At 31.7% G+C, this 17618-nt stretch overlaps 1 protein-coding gene across 1 annotated transcript in view; it reads right to left on the reverse strand.

Moving 5' to 3' along the window:
• Window positions 1–791: 791 nt before the first annotated feature.
• The window catches only part of LOC100924882 (solute carrier organic anion transporter family member 4C1), an 80029-nt gene continuing 63202 nt past the window's right edge, over window positions 792–17618 (reverse strand). Inside the window, exons 10-13 of the mRNA XM_031968314.1 lie at window positions 9333–9514; window positions 8104–8168; window positions 4554–4691; window positions 792–1536 (exon numbers count right to left, since the gene is read on the reverse strand). Of these exons, the coding sequence (XP_031824174.1) occupies window positions 1376–1536; window positions 4554–4691; window positions 8104–8168; window positions 9333–9514 (546 nt within the window). The 3' untranslated portion in view covers window positions 792–1375. The remainder of the gene's footprint in view (window positions 1537–4553; window positions 4692–8103; window positions 8169–9332; window positions 9515–17618) is intronic.

The following is a 17618-nucleotide window of genomic DNA, read 5'->3' on the forward strand; positions in this document are numbered from 1 at the left end:
GTCTTTATTTTCCCCTTATATACTTTGCCTCAACATGTACAGCTTTTCCCATGCTTCTACCTTAGATGTACTAAATTCTTTGAATGCTCTCAACTCCAGTAGGCATCAAAGATCAAGTAGTATTTTGGCATTTACCACGTTTTCAAATTCTCCTTGGTACAATGCCTCTGTGTTTTCCAGCTTCCCTTGTCCTGGCACTTGTCCTGGGTCCTATAAATCTACATCCTACTTGGTATCCATGATCTTTTTTCTCTCTTTCATCCTCCACTGTTTTGTGGTCTTATATGACCTGACTGTGGTGTGCTTTTATGGTTCCTAACCTTTTACTAACTGCTCTCTAGCATCTCCATATACTTTAATTTCGGCTATTCTGACTGGTGTTTGACTCTTGGTTCATTTGATCTGTGCTCTCTTCTGGAATCCAAAATCATTGGTGGACTTTAAGACAGCCTGGTTGGAAACTATCAACACTGCTAATTCCCTATTCCAGCATATGACCAGTGGCCTGGTACTGCATTAATTTTATAATCGCTGCACTCCATAGTTCCACGGCCACCAATGTTTGCTCCTAGAAACTCTCCACTAACTTTTAATAAGAATACTGAACATCAGAGATGTCAAACTCGCTTTGTTGGGCTTCTTAAGTGTTGCTGAAACCAGATTAAAATGTAATTGGGAAATGTTTTCACAAAATAAAATATAACACAATACAACATAGATGTTAATTTGTGACTTTTTAAATCAAGATATGACCCACAGGGATCCATTTCTATTTGTTTTGACACCACTGCTGCACATTATTGTTTATTAAAAAACAAAAAGTAGTAGGGATGGTAAAAATTATTAATCAGTAGTATTATTGTACATATAATTCTCAGTCAATAGGCTCCATAAAAGGTATTGAGATTGGCTCTACACCTTAACTATGGAGTTTGTACATAATAATGATAGTTTTGACTTTAAGTTAGGAGAGAAAGTGAAATGTACAAAGCCTTTATAAAATGGATTGATATTTCACTAATCCTCTGCTAACAGTATCAATTATCTTTGTTAATAACATTTAGTATGGAATTTAGTTTACAGGCATTTTTTTTGTTTTTATGTTTAGTTTGGAAATTAAAAATGAATATACAAATTTTATATTCCAGGTCTTGGAGTCTTTCAGTGAAACTTAAAAACACATTTTCTGCTTTCTTACTTTTGAAGCTGCAAAAGTAAACATTCATTAACACCTGAAAAATTGAATTCAGTTGTTAACTCTTCACCACACCAAAAGTGTGATTTTTCCATTTGGTATGGATAATGCTGCAATGGCAATTTACAATTCTTAAAAAAATTGTCATTTCACTGTTGGAACATTCTCTTCTTGTCTCTTTTATCCATCATGCCTTGTTTTGCTGTGATCAGATTCTACTGGGACAGAAGCCACAACTACATTATCACTCTCAAATGTGACATTTGTGCCAGAAGGAGGAGGTTTATACAAGAAGATTGCAAGACCATTGAAGATGATTGTTAGTACTTTACAACCAACACCTGAAAATAAACAAAAAAATAAAACCATAGATTTCAGTAACTTAGAACAAAAGTATAATCATTATAAATAATCAAGGATCTTAATAGTTAAAAAGTTACACTTAAAAAACTCAACAAAGGAGAAAAATAAGTGCAGTGAAATATATTGTATGCATCAAAAATAATAGGAATATCAACATTTGCAAATTCTAATAAAGAATGGAATGCACATTTATTAACATTTATCTACTATACACCAGGCACTTTACCTTTAGGCATTTTACAAATATCATAATTGACCTAGTTCTCAAATTTTGCCCAATACAACTAAATGAACTTGACCTCCAATGTCATCTGAATTAGTGGTAGAATCAATTATCACAATTATTTCCTATTGTACAAATGTGTTTGCATATGTGTGTGTATGTATATATATATATATATATATATATATATATATATACTATGTGTGTATATATATATATATATATATACACACACACATATATACATTATATACATACATATATACAAGTAATGTTTTCATGGAAAAAAAGAGGAAATATTGTTTGGGTAAATGGCTAGCTAATTAAGTAGTTTGCTACATATGCAAATATAAAAAGGTAAAGCTTTACATAAAATATAAACACTCGCATCTCTATTGATATCAATTTTTTTTTAAAGATCTGTGATTTTATCACATTTGGTGGGGGAAAATTCCTACATAAATATATCAAATTGAACATCTAAGCTTCCACTTAGGAATGTGGGAAATTAAGGCATAAGTTCCATAGAAGTACTAAAATGAAATTCCTAAAGATAAGATCTCACCATAGTATCATATCTCCCAACATAACCACATTGACATCCCTTTATTTGTATAAGATAAAATACAAAATACTCAGCCCAGGATTTAAAAATTTAACAATCTAGTTCCCAATCTGACTTTCTAAGCTTTTATTTCTCTTCTTTTATTCTCCATTCAAGTCAAATTCCCCTACAAATTCTCTATGAACACAAACAATTCCCCATATTTTGAGTACCCTCTTTTTTCACCTGAGATTCATAAATCCATTAGCTTCTTTCAAAGAACATAAGGCTTTTTCTGATTCCCCATTTTTTTTCCACTTGAAATTACTTCATGTAACTTCATATTTTGAAAGATGGGGTAAAAGTAATACTTAGGGACAAGTCTCACAGAAACAATTTTATTTAATTTAGCATTCATCTAATATTCAAGCTATCTCTGGCTGAGAGAGACAGATAAAACAAAGAGAAAAACAGAGAGATCCAAAATGGCAATTCTCCATACTTTCCAATACATGTCTTTCTACCTCAATATAATTTGAAGTAACATTTTTAGGACTCAAACAACAAAAATCACAGCATATAAAAATACAGTTTTGAATTAACTTTTCAAAATGATATTTACTATAGCATTACATAACTGACAATTTCTTCCTGTGTTCTCTGAGAGTAAACAAAAAAAATTCTTCCCTATGATGAATATCTCAATCTGTTCTCAAAGGAGAAGGAGTAGGTCACATTTCCATCAAAGAAAGTAAAAGAAGAGACAACCCTTAGATAGATTTATTGCCTAATTACTTAAGACAATATCCTTAACAACAGGTTCTCATCCTTAATGCATTTCTCTAAGACCAGCCTTTCATCCTCCACTTAACCCACTTTCAAACAAAAGTCTGGAAGGGTTATTTTTTAGACCAGAGAAATATTACAATTTAATAGTTCTAAAGAAATTTATAAAGGAGGTTTTTAATATGCTTTCACAGCATATACTTTGTACTTAACTTTTAGAGATAACATCTCTTCCCCAATGTGCCCTAGAATATAACTTCTTGGAAGGGTGGGATTACTTTTTTTGAACATGTTTTACATTTACTTCACATAATTCCTTGTACATAGTAGGCCCCAAATTAAAAATATATGTGTTGGCCAAATAGTATGTGTACAACAAATACTGTGTGAACAATATGACAGAACAGATAGTTTTAGCAATAACTTGTTTTCTACATCATCACATTTTTATCACATTAAGCATAAAACCCCATATTAAAAAATGAGTAATTTCATCTTTTATAACATAATGGTTTTCTAGAGATCATTCATTTTTTAATTTTAACAATAACTTTACATTTCTAAGTTTCTTGTATCTTACCTGTTATAAACTATTTCTATAATCTAATGTGGCAACTGTATGATGTATATAAACAGATTAAAAGTAGAAATGAAAAAAACACACAGAAAATAGAATTAGGGAAACATTAAACCAAGTTACTATATTTTTATTTTTCTGAAAGAGTTTAACTTAATTAAAATCCTAATATTGAAGGAAAGAATAACTATCCCCTATCCTCTCTTCACCCTTCTACTCAATTTTGACTTCTTCAATCATGTTAGCTATCTTATAGGAAATATAAATAATATGCAACATTTGGTTTGTGGAGACATAGTGTGATCTCTAATATAATTAAATGAGTAAGTACAGATAATGATTTCATATCATATCATTCTATTAAATTTGAAACAATATACTATTCAAAATTCTTCAATAGGCATCAATAACATTACAGAGTTTCCCTATTTAGCTGGTATCAAACTTATCTTTTTAGTGCAGGGTTCATTGACAGTTCTTTCACACAATTACATTTTGACTCTTTTCTGATATTTTAATGAGGATGTTACAGTTCATCAAATAAAATTCTTCTTATTTTATCCTTACTTTTATACTCCTACACACATCAAGATATTCGTTAAATCTTCACTGGCACAAATATCTTAATAGAATCTCTACTGCTCAGTTAGCAGTATGTTCTTTCTGTGTCTATTAAATACAAAATACAACTCTGGTAGTAATCAGCACCCGATGACACAGTCTATATACTATATACAAATTTGCTTTATATTAAAACATATGGATGCTCTATTGTTACTATAAAAAACACCACATTGAAAATTGCTCATTCATAATTACCACAAACAAATCAACTTACTTTATGTTCAAAGATATCATTACTTACTTATTCCTACCAGCATGAAGGCCATTTTGATGTTGTCATATATCCAGCAAGCTCCTCTAATTCCACATTGGTTAATGTCCCAAAGAGTACAAGAACTATCTATTGCAAAGCCGAACACAATTGGTCCAGGAATTGTACCTATATATGATAATTGTATATGAAGAATAGGGATAATATGAAAGTAGTAATTAATATTTTTATTTATATGTGTATAACATATTATATACATTTTACACAATGCACCAACCAGTACTTTCACACAGTGACTTATAATTTCTTCATCTTGAAATATTTTATTCCTTTCATCTATTTCAAAAGATAATATCTTTGATTCCCCAATTGAAAATTATCTTTCGTTTTTTCTATCCTTACAAAGAACAATTTATCAGTATTATACTCTTTTTTATGTATTAGATATTGCATATTCATTTTCTATCTCACACAATAGAGTACAAACTACGGAAAAACTATTTATTTTCTTTGTAACTACCCCAGCCCATATGACAAAGATTCACAGGTAGTGACAACTTAATAATTAATAGACTTCTTAATTGACCTGCAGCTTGAAAGAGGTCCAACCAAATTAACAATAGTTAATTTTTTTAAAAATTCAATTGAACAAAAATACGATAAAAAAAAATTTGCTTCTTTGAGTTAAGGTCAGTAAACTATACAAATAGGAAGTTATTTTCATCAGTAAGAGTGTTGTTTTTTAAATTCACTTTCCAATTGAACAAATTAAACATCATTAAAATTAACATCATTCTTAAGAAACTGATCCTATATGTTTTGTGAATTTTTTTCCCTTCCCTTTTTTTCTTTAGAAGCTATATATCATATGGAAATAGAAGAATTGCACATGCATTACTTACTGTCTAGGGGAGGGAAAGAGAGGGAGAAAAATTTGGAACACAAGTTTTGCAAGGATGGATATTGAAAACTATCTTAGCATGTATTTTGAAGAACAAAAATCTACTAATACCTTTTTTTTTAAAAGAAGCAATATACCATTAGAGACATAGTTTCAATCATTCTATATCTTATTTTTCCTATGCCTAGCCTGAAGAAAGTTTAAAAAAAATTATCACCTCAAGAATGTTTTAATTATGTAGTTATCATCTAAAATTTGTTTTAGAGATGCAAAGGCTTTGCCACAGATTTTTGATGAGGAAATCTGTCCTTAGAAGGTGTTGATGGCCTCCTCTGCTCTATAGATGTCTTTGCTTTTATCCTGTGACCTGAATTCAGGAATGCTGTTCTGTACAAAAGAATTGGGGCCAGAAGTGCATTTACTATTTTCATTAGCTAAACACTATTTAAAGGCATATAACTAACTAGAGTCTTCATTTTAAAATGTCTGCACAAATAATGTTTGTAGCAGCCCTCTTTGTAGTGGCCAGAAACTGGAAACTGAGTGGATGCCCATCAATTGGAGAATGGCTGAATAAATTGTGATATATGAATGTTATGGAATATTATTTTTCTGTAAGAAATGACCAGCAGGATGATTTCAGAAAGGCCTGGAGAGACTGACATGAACTGATGCTGAGTGAAATGAGCAGGACCAAGAGATCATTATGCACTTCAACAACAATACTATATGATGATCAATTCTGATGGACGTGGCCATCTTCAACAAGGAGATGAAGCAAATCAGTTCCAATAGAGCAGTAATGAACTGAACCAGCAACACCCAGGGAAAGAACTCTGGGAGATGACTATGAACCACTACATAGAATTCCCAAACCCTCTATTTTTGTCCACCTGCATTTTTGATTTCCTTCACAGGCTAATTGTTCCCTATTTCAAAGTCCGATTCTTTTTGTACAGTAAAATAACTATATGGACATGTATACTTATATTGTATTTAACTTATACTTCAACATAGTTAACATGTATTGGTCAACCTGCTATCTGGGGGAAGGCATGGGAGGGGGAAGAAGGGGAAAACTTGGAACAAAAGGTCTTGCAATTGTCAATGCTGAAAAATTACCCATGCATATATCTTGTAAATAAAAAGCTATAAAAAAAAAAAAAGAAAGAAAGAAAGAAAGAAAAGTCTTCACAAAGCTGATCAGTTTTCTACCACTCATGTTACAGATGATATGAAATTTTCTATGATGTGGCTTTAACCCGAGTGGTCTTTGAAGTATTAATATAATTTTAAAAAACAAATAAGATTAGTAAATTTTATACAGATTGCCACAGCAAATGTTTTTATATCTTTTCATTTTTCCACAACCTTTTAAAAATACCAATTTATTTTGTTTTCTTTTGTTTTTATTTTTGGTATAGAGGCTGTCTCAAAAGTTATTCAGCAAGGAAATCAGACATTAGACAATCAAAGATAGCTAGGATTTGGAGTTTCTTTCATATGAAATATTCAAATATATTCCAATCTGTATTGTATATCTTTTTAAACTTTTTAAAAATATATATTAATAGTCCTCAAAAAAATTAATATCATTTTTTTAAATTCTTAATATTTTGTTGACACTAATGCAAGTGCTATTTGCCAAAATACCATATGCAACTGCTAATCTTTGAGCAGCTTCCAGGGGACACTAGCATCTTAACAGATGTAAGGTATTTATACCCTGGAGCTGGAGTCCTGTCAGCTAAGCCAGTTTCATATAGAGAGCTCTCCTTACAAACCATCTAGAAAACTTTTTCTAGTTTTTCTCTCTTTTTTTTCTCTTTTGTCCACTTTACATGTATATCCTACACTTCAGCTAATTTCAAATAGGGACAAGATAGGAGTGGGGAGGTGTGGGGGGAATGATAAGGAAACTACCTCAGAGCACTTGCTCAGCAACTTTTGGCGGTTTTCAGAGTTATCTAGAACTCTAAAGGAATAACTGGGGTTAGCTTAGGGTTACCTAAGGTTACCTAGCCAATGGGTGTCAGACTCAGGACTTGAACCCAGTTCTCCTGCCTTCAAGGTGAGCTCTCTGTAAGCTATATCACCCTGTGACTCTTTTTTTAAAAATGAAAAATCAACTATCTTTTCCATACCCCACAATTAATTCATATTTAAAGTATCATTGTATAAAGGAAAGGATTATTAGAAAGTGAATTAAAATAGTCCATATAATCCTCTGGGATACTTAACATTTTATATAAATAGCTTGAAAATGCCATTTAAGACTTTTTTTCATCATCTTCAATTAATACATAGACATTTTTCATACATTTCCTTTTACTGTATCATAAAAAATTTAAAAATTTGTACACATACATGAACATTTATCAGACCTTTCTTAAACTCGCTTTAGATTAATTAATTAGTGGTAAAATTATTCTAAATATTCTGATATTTTCTATTATGAAAGATTATTAATTCTTGAATTTTGATATCATCAATTTAAAACATCATCCAAAATCCATCAAAATCCAAAAAAAAAAAAAAAAACAAAAAAAACTGGACCAAAATTATGTATTTTTTACTAAATAAGTTCTTTGGTTAATTTTTTCCTTGGTACTTCAGAGAATTATAAACTAATATATTTAACACATTAGTAATCTTCCAAAGAATTAATGATATGCATACCGAGTAACCGGACCAAAACAAACTGTACACCAAGGGCTAGGGAGCGTTGGTGGTTATTCACACACCTAAAAGTAATAGTTATTGGTAAATATTTATAACAACATTGTTAAATGAGAATTATAAATTGTAAACAGAAATCATTCTTTAAATTCGACATCACTTTTACTCATGAATCATTTTCTTCATGTCAAATTGAATATTTTTTTAAAAGAAGTGAAAATGAACAAAACAGTTGTGAATTGATTTCTATTTTGACATATCTGAATCAATAAAAGAAATTAGTGCTTTTTTAGTTCATATTTTTAATAATTTAAATTTACAAAATCAATTTTTAGAAGAACCTACAGATAGATTGCTATATTTTATTTTCATGGCCCATTATTTCCAGAACAAATCTGTTGATTTCTTAAAAGCTGTTGAGATCATCAAAAAAAAAAGAAAAACACATTAACCATAGTTTGTTTACACTCTACCTAAAGCAATGCTGAATGCTCACTTTCAGTATTTTATACCCCAAATTTTTTCCATTTCTTAAACATTCTCAAATTTCATAAAGCTATTGTCATTATTATATAACATGATTTAAAAGCTCCTGAAATCTAAAAATTATCCAAAAGTCTAAACCAAATGTTGTTTGAAGGAAGAGAGAGAAGGAGGAAGAGAGGGAAGAGAAGGAAGGAAAAAAGGAAGGAGGGAGGGAGAAAGGGGGGGAAGGAGGAAAGAAAGGAGGGAAGAAAAGGAAGGGAAGGAAGGAAGGAGAGAAGGAAGGAAGGAGAAAAGGAAGGAAGGAAGGAAGGAGGGAGTTACTATCATAACTGTCCTAAAAGTATCATTCCTCCCCCACCTCACTTCCCCAAAAGAGGTGGCAGTACAGATCCAAAATGCTAAATGGAACATTTGGACTTGGTAGGTAACCTTGCAGAGGACTATGACAGCAACAAGAATAGGGAGGGGCTGACTGATGAGAAGACGAGAATGTGCAGCATACCCCTTAACCATCTCATGCTTTTCCTGGTTCTGGGTGTTGCTGTAGCAAAGATGCAATGGGGGCAACATTGTTTTTCCTCCCTTCTGATTTTAACCAACACAAATTTACCTATTTCCTTATACATATATAACATATACATATACATACATATAATTTACATACATAAGCCAAATTGTAATTTGGCTTCAGTTTTCAGGAAAAATTTCATACAGGGTAGTATAGTATAAGAAAAAATACATACCGAAGAATAGCTACAGTAATTGGAGTACTAGCCATAAAAGTAAAAATAACAGTAATAAAAAAAAAGCCAAGGAATATAGGCATATTTGTACAGCCGATTTCACACTTCCCAGCTTTAGCCTCAGTGCTTTCTGCAAAAGGTATTTGTTTTGTCCTCCCAATACAGGAACAGTTGTAGTATACCTGTGAATATCGTAAACAAAAACAGTTTTTCAAAACATGAAAAGATAACTGCAAATTTATATTTTTAAAAAATAATTGCAACATTTTTTAAAATTACAGTCCAATTAACTTACTAACTTGAAAGATCATCTTTATACCAAATGATTCATTTAGAAAATTGGCAATATTAAAATTGTATAAGGAAAATATACCAATTTTCAGAGAAGAAAAATAATAATCTGCCAACTAAATATGAGCTTGATTTTTTTTTCTGTGAAAACACTAAAATATATGATTAAATTTATGAGAAAGTGGATATCTAACAAAAAAACGGAGGGGAATTACAAAGAAGCATTATAGTTTCTTCAACAATACATCAGGTTTACATTATTTTTTTGGCTAAGTAGCTAAATTAACAGGTCAGGAAGATGCCATAAATATAATATAGTGGTGGTAGTAGTGGTGGTGGTGGTGGTGGTGGTAGTAGTAATAATAGTAGTAGTAGTAGTAGTAGTAGTAGTAGTAGTAGTAGTAATTACCATTTTATAGAACTTATTGTGGTCCAGATACTGTGCTAAATTGCTTTACAATGACTCTCTCATTTGATTCTTATAACCACATTGGGAATTAGGTGATATACCCATTTTACAGATGAGGAAATTAAGTTAAATGGAGGCTAAATGATTTGCCCAGAGATACACAGCTAGGAAGGCCATATTTGAAATAAGCTCTTATAATCTCCAGGCCTGTTGCCAAATTACCTAAATTTTAGCCAAATATTTGAAAAATGATTTCACACTAATCTCATGAAAAATATGGGATATATAAATTACAAGAAAATTTAAGATTTTAAAATGATTGAATGGACAGATTCAAAGAATGGTGGAATGCTATTTAACATTTTTATCAACGATGTAAATGCAAAGGATAAATAATATGTTTAGCAGATTTGTATATAATACAAAACTAAGAGGGATAACTAACATGCTGGAGAAGAGAGGTAGGGTCCCAAAGATCTTTATAGAATGGGGCTCAATGAGAAGAAATTAAGTAGAGAGAATATGTCTTATAATTATCTGCTTATAAGCATACCCACTCTTAAAAAAAAAAAAAAGTAACCATTATATACCATCCCCCACTAGCTGTCATGCTTTAGCTCCCTTCTCTGCTCGACTTTTTGAGAATACCATATATATTAAGTATTCCTACTCCTCTTATCTTCTTCCAAACACTCAGCATTATGAATTTCTATCTTATCATTTAAGTGAAATTGTTTTCTCCAAAATTACCAGTGATTTCTTAATTGTCTGATCTAATGATTTTTTTCTCAATTCTTCTCATGTCTTTATATTTCTACAAAATCTGATATTGCTGATCACTTTCTTCTCCTGATAGGTTAACATGACATAATCTCTCCAAGTTTTCTTTCTATATCTGCCATTTCTTTTTCTTTTTAATATATATGAAATAAATATTTTATAATACATTTGAAATTCAAATGGCATATTATCTTCCGTCCTGTCATATTGTTACAATATGAAAAAAAGTTTCAATATCTCCACTATGTAATCCACCATCTAATCCCAATTCTAAAGGGAAATTTTGCATGATTTTTTAATTATTGAAAACTGCTGAATATTACACAAAGAATCTATTTAGCATTACAAACATACTAGAAAAGTGGTTATTTTTGTACATGATCTTGGTTTGTGTATGGATATATTCTAATGTTAGCTTTTCACATACATGGTAAATTATCTTAGACAATCAGAAGTGATGACTTAAACATGCATCTGTCACTTCTTAAGCATTTTTTGTTGGTATATGTCATGCTCAAAAAACATAGGTGTCCTCCCAAGCTCTGTCCTTGTCCCTTCTTTGTTTTATATCTTGCTAACCTCATTAGTACCTTAGGTTCAATGATCATCCCTATATAGATGATTATTAGACTTACATATCCAATTATACTCTTTCTCCCAAACTAGTTTAAAATTGTCTTTAAGACATCTCAGATTAGATATCTTCCAAGCATCTTAAACTCAAAAGGACCAAAAGAAACCTCAATATCTTGATTCCTCAAACCTGTCCTCTTGCCATCTTCCAAATTATTATCAAGAACATTATTATCCTCCCATTCATCCAAACTTACAAGGCCACATTTGAACTCAGATCCTCTTGACATAAGGGCTAATGCTATCTAGCTCCCCCAAAGACAAGATTTAAAATATGTTATAAGGGTGAAGTAAATGTAAGTCAAGAGATTAGGATGGCAATAAGATTGTAAAGCTAGCTAACTGGGAAAATGGTACTGGTCTTTACAGTAATAGAGAAATTGGAAAGAGGGGAAGATTTGTGGATACAAATACTGAATTCTATTTACATATTTCATTACAAAATGGGGGAAAGTGCAATATATTTGACCAATAATTTACTTAACCCAGCTATAAAATTTTAACCTACCTATCACAATCTCATCACAGTCTCAATTCTTTTTAAACATTTAAACAAACAAAGACGGCATTAAAGTGAGAAAACATTTCAGAAAAATCAAAAAGAAGTGCTGATTTCATTACTTCAAAGGGAAAGGATTTTTGTGTTTGTTTTAAGTCAAGCCAGAGTTCATTTAATAAAGACATTGCATTACCACTAATGTGTTTATCCAACCACTGACTCCAGCTGGCACTAATGCAATAAGATCCAGCCAAGTGTCTAAGTGGTTATAATCAATCTTCATTATTGAAAAATATTGTGTAATGATAAAAATAAAATAACATTGAGAAAATCCAATTTTGTTTATACTTTAAATGGAAAAACATGATAAACACTAAATTCTTCTTTACAGTTCTCCCAAAGCAAGAGAAAGTGGTCATCCTCCAATTTTCTACAACTACCATAAAATTACTTTGCTGAAATGGATTCCACAGTAGAAAGAGTAGGATAGAAAATTATATGATTAAGCTTCTCTTTATTAGACTAGCTGAATTTTCCAAAAGGAAGAAAAAAATTGCAAAGTTAAGATCTCATTTTTTAAAAAGTATCCACTGACAAAAATAATTAGCACATTTACACTGACATTAGCAACAATAAAATAAAAATATTATTAATCCTTCAAATGAAATGAGTTTGGGCTTTTTCTAGCAAATCTAAAGATGTGTCTCTCTTTTTAAATTTAAAAATTGTTATAAAATGCAATTCAATAGAATTGATTTTTTCCCCTTAAAGAATTCCATCTTATCTAATTCTATTTTATTGAATCCCAAACTTGCTTTTCATGCAGAGAGGACATCCAGTATAGCAGTCAGAGAACTGTGTCAAAGCCAGAAGAACCTGGCCTCTGACAATGCACCGTATTCTGAACAATTCCCTAAATTGAAGAGATGGCATAAACACAAATATACAATATCTCTCATTAGGCTTGTAATCACTTAATAACTCAGCTACATCTCATCACCTTTCCCTATACCGGTATCATAGACTCACTCTCTACAGCAAGATCTTTTTGTGAAACCTATAATTTAATCCTTTCAAAACACTCTCCCCATGTGTAGACAGCAGCTTCTTTACAAGCTCTATTTGGGTCCCTGAGAAGCTGGGATGTGCAATTAGCAGAGGAAGCCCTGGCACCACATCCTGAATCCAAGACTACATTTCTTCCTACACTCTATGCTCAGTGCCCCATTGGGTTAAGGTCAGTTGAAACTATAAATCCCCATCCATAAGGAATAGACTGAATACTTCCTTCCTTCTTTTGGAGTCCAGTGTTCAGCACAGTGCCTGGCACATAGTAGGCACTTAATAAATGTTGGTTGATTGTTGCATTGGGGTGGAATGTGGAGGACGGGAGAATAAGATTTTTTTAAAAAACTAAAATAAAAGCAAAAAAATATGGACAGGTTGAAGGTGAACTGATAATATACTATGGGATCATCTACTTCTGGGTCTAATTGTAGGACAGGTTCCTAAGATAATTGCAGAGGTTCAATGGTGGCAAATGCCTATACTCTCAATTTCAAAGGGACTTTTAAAATATAAGACTATACAGTTTTAGAGATGACATTTCAAGGATCTGCATCTTTTTATCAGTTCTCTTCTGCTTGTCCTTTCAGCTACTTTTGATCCTCTCTCCATAAACTGCATTTTCTTAATGCTTCATCCTTCCTCTACTTAACTGATACTCCTTCTGGTTCTTCTCTTACCTTTCTAACCACCCCTTCCCTTGCTTAGGTAAAGGCTCTCAGCTCTGCACTTCTTATGATGAGAAGTAGAGAGCCTTTACCTCTATTTTTAAGGAATATCATGGGCTTCCAAATGTTCCAAGGATCGCCTTTCCCCCCAGGATTTGCTGCAGATTACCTCATCCAACCCAATATACCTATAACCAAAAATCCAATCACATCACATTTCTATCCAACAGTTTGTTCAAGCCAACTTGCCATTTGACCTTTTACTCTGCACAAACTTCCTCCCCTTCTTCCCAGTCACCTTTATGCCTCCAGTTCTGGGAGCAATAATTAAATTAACATCTTTGCTTCTGAAAAGTATGTGTCAGTTGCAAGTACATATAATCACACAAAAGGCCAGAACATTTTTTCCTTAAAAATCTCCAAAATCTTCTTTTTGAGGTTTCTTAATAGACCTTTGTTGAACCTATCTTAAGGTGATAATGCTAAGCTCTATATTATTAGGCTTAATTTCAGATATATTTATCTATAAATTTTTAAGCACCGTACAATTTTTAACACATCAAAAAAAGTTCTTAAACTATCTTAATTGTTCTATCATTGTAGGTAATTAATATAAGTATCCTATTAAGAGAAAAACAAAGGAATAGAATGTGGAAGAAGAAAAACCTGAAAAGGTCTCTACTGCATAAGGAAGCTAGTTTTTGTTTTGGGTTTTTTTTTTTTTCGGGGGGGGGGGAGGAGGGATTCTTTCAGAAAAGGAAAGAATACTGTCTAAGAATTAACTGGTTCAAGGAACTAAGTAAGACTAAGCAACATATATTGACATAATTTCTAGTAATCTAAGAGTCCTCATCACTGGCACAAGAGCCATACTATGATTTTCAAAAGAACAATTTCTTTAATTTCTTAGACACTATGGGTAGGCTGATTGATTTTTAGTCGTTGGGGTATATTGCACTTTAGAATATGAAACATGAAAATGTGAAAATGATCTCTGCCAACAAATAAATATTTTCTCCACAAAATAGAAAGTATTTTTTGGATTTTCTTTTCTCCCTTTATGAAAATAGGCTAGTCTTTCTTTCAAATACACCCTTCCCTTATGTATATATATATATATTGTATTTAACATATACTTTAACATATTTAACATGTATTGGTCTACCTGCCATCTTGGGGAGCAGGTAAGGGAAAGGAGGGGAAAAATTGGAACAAAAGGTTTTGCAATTGTGAGTGCTGAAAAATTACCCATGCATATATCTTGTAAATAAAAAGCTATAATAAAAAAAAAGAAATACACCCTTCCTTTTTAGTTTTTCTTTTAAAATTTCCTGATAACCTAAGGGGATAACCTATATTTAATATATGCTTATTACTAGTCACATCAATGTGTGAAAAAGCAGAGACAAGGGAACTAACAACTGAACCCATGAAGCATCATCACTGATCATCAGCACTAGCTTTTCCATAAAAAATAATGCAATTGCCCTTGAGACTTAAATGATCCATAGGACTAAGGTGTGAAAAATTGACAAAGCCTCTTCATTAGGCAAGTAAAATAGCATTACATTCTTAGTAACATGTTTTTGTTTTTTAAGTATCAGATGATCTACAAGTCTTATTTCATTCCAGTTTGAAATCTGAATGAAGAGATTTATATGAATCTAGAAGGCATATCAACTATGACTTAATGATATTCAGAAGAAGCCTTCTGCTAACATTTTAAAGCATATATATTCTTTTAAGTTTTTTCAAGATAATGAAGTCTCAGGACAGAGCAAAGATGTCAGGAAAAAATGGTAAGGACTTTCTTTTTGCCCTAGAGAGCAATGAACTGGCAACAGTGACTTTCAGAGCTCTGATAAAGAGGTCAGACAACTTGTGAGGAGATATAAAGGGTTCCTTTATTGGCACAAGGTGCAGGACTCTGTTGCATTGCCAATACACAGATCGGAAATTCAGTCCCAGAAGGACTATACTAGGAGTCAGAACAAAGCATGTGAGAGTAGCAACTGTGGTCACAATTCCAGGACAGAAAAGAATGCTTGTAACTGTTCACCTTTCTTTAAATCATACCATCCTGGAAGAACCAAACACTTACAAATGTCCAGCACTAGCTTTGAAGGGAAAAAAGCCGTTTTAAAAAACCTGAATCTTGTCTCCCCTACATCGGGAGCACAGCCCAACATTAACATAAAATTAAAAGTGCAAAATGAGGATGGAAAATGAGCAAACAACAAAAAATAATAATCTGATAGAAAGCTGCTATAGTAACAGGGAAGATTAAAACACAAAGTCAAAAGAAGTCAAAAGAAGACCAAATAAAAGTCAAAACTACAACATTGAAAGCCTCACAGAAAAATGTGAATTGGTTTCATATGCAAAAAGAATTCCTGAAACTCCTTCAAAAAGATTTTAAAAATCATATAAGAGGTAAAAGAAAAAATGGAGAAAGAAATGAGAATGATACAAGAAAATCATGGGGGGAAAAAAGAACTTGGCAAAGGAGGCACAAAAAAATACTGAAAAAAATAAACTCCTAAAAAAACATAATAGACCAAATGGTAAAAGGACGTACAAAAATCCAGTAAAGAGAAAAATTCCCTAAAAAGTACTGTCTCTACTGAGCTTGTCCCAAAGAGATCTTATAGGAGGGAAAGGGACTCACATGTACAAATATGTTTGTGGCAGCCCCTTTTGTAGAGGCAAGAAACTGGAAACTGAGTGGATGCCCATCAGTTGGAGAAAGATTGAATACTTTATGGTATATTAATGTTATAGAATATTATTGTTCTACAGGAAATAATCCACTTAACCCCAATTGCCTCAGCAAAAAAAAAAAAGAGAGAGAGAGAGAGAGAGAGAGAGAGAAACAATCAGCAGGATGATTTTAGGGAGGCCTGGAGAAACTTATAGAAACTGATGCTGAATGAAATAAACAGAACCAGGAGATCATTGTATATCACAACAATAAGATTATGTGATGATCAACTATGATAGAATTAGCTCTTCTCAGCAATACAGTGATCCAAGACAATTCCAATAGACTTAGGATAGAAAATGACATCCTCATCCAGGGAAAGAAATACAAAAACTAAAGATAAAAACATACTATTTTCACCTGTTTTATCTGTGTGTTTTTTCCTTCTAGTGGTTTTCTCTTGTGTTCTGATTTATTTCCCCACAACATAACAAATGTGGAAATATGTTTTAAATGACTGAATATATATAAAATCAATATCAGATTTGCTGTCTTGGAAAGGAGGGGGAAAAAATCTTTCAAAAATGAATGTTGTTGACAAATATGTAAATCTGTTTAAAAGAATAGCACATATCTAACCTATATCAGGTTGCTTGATGTCTTGGGGATGAGGAAAGCAAGAAAGGGAAAGAGAAAAATTTAGAATAAAGTTTTGAAAAGTATGTTTACATGTATTTAGGAAAATCAAATACTATCAAAAATATATTTAGGAAAATCAAATACTATCAAAAACAAACAAAAAAAGAATATTGAAAACTATCTTCACTTGTAATTGGAAAATTAAAATACAATTGAGAAAATAAGAAAACTGCTATCTATCTATCCACCCCAAAAAAAAGTGATAAGAGTATGAATGCAGATCAAAGTCCACTTTTTTAAAAACTTTTTTTGTTATTTGGGAGTTTTTTGATCTGCATTTTTCTACAATAGGACTGTACATGTTTAACCTACAATCAATTATTTGCCATCTCACTGAGATCAGAGGGGAAATAAGAACATTTGGAACTCAAAATTTTAAACAAATATTAAAAATAGTTTTTATATATGTAATTAAGAATACAATATTAATCATAGAAATATGCTATTTTGAAAAAAAAAGATACTGAAGGCTCTAAGCATTTCTTTTAACTTGTCCCCCCCCAAATAAAATACTACATTTGTACATAGATAAATAGAAAAA

Source organism: Sarcophilus harrisii, chromosome 1 (genome assembly GCF_902635505.1).
Source record: "Sarcophilus harrisii chromosome 1, mSarHar1.11, whole genome shotgun sequence".
NCBI lineage: Eukaryota > Metazoa > Chordata > Mammalia > Dasyuromorphia > Dasyuridae > Sarcophilus > Sarcophilus harrisii.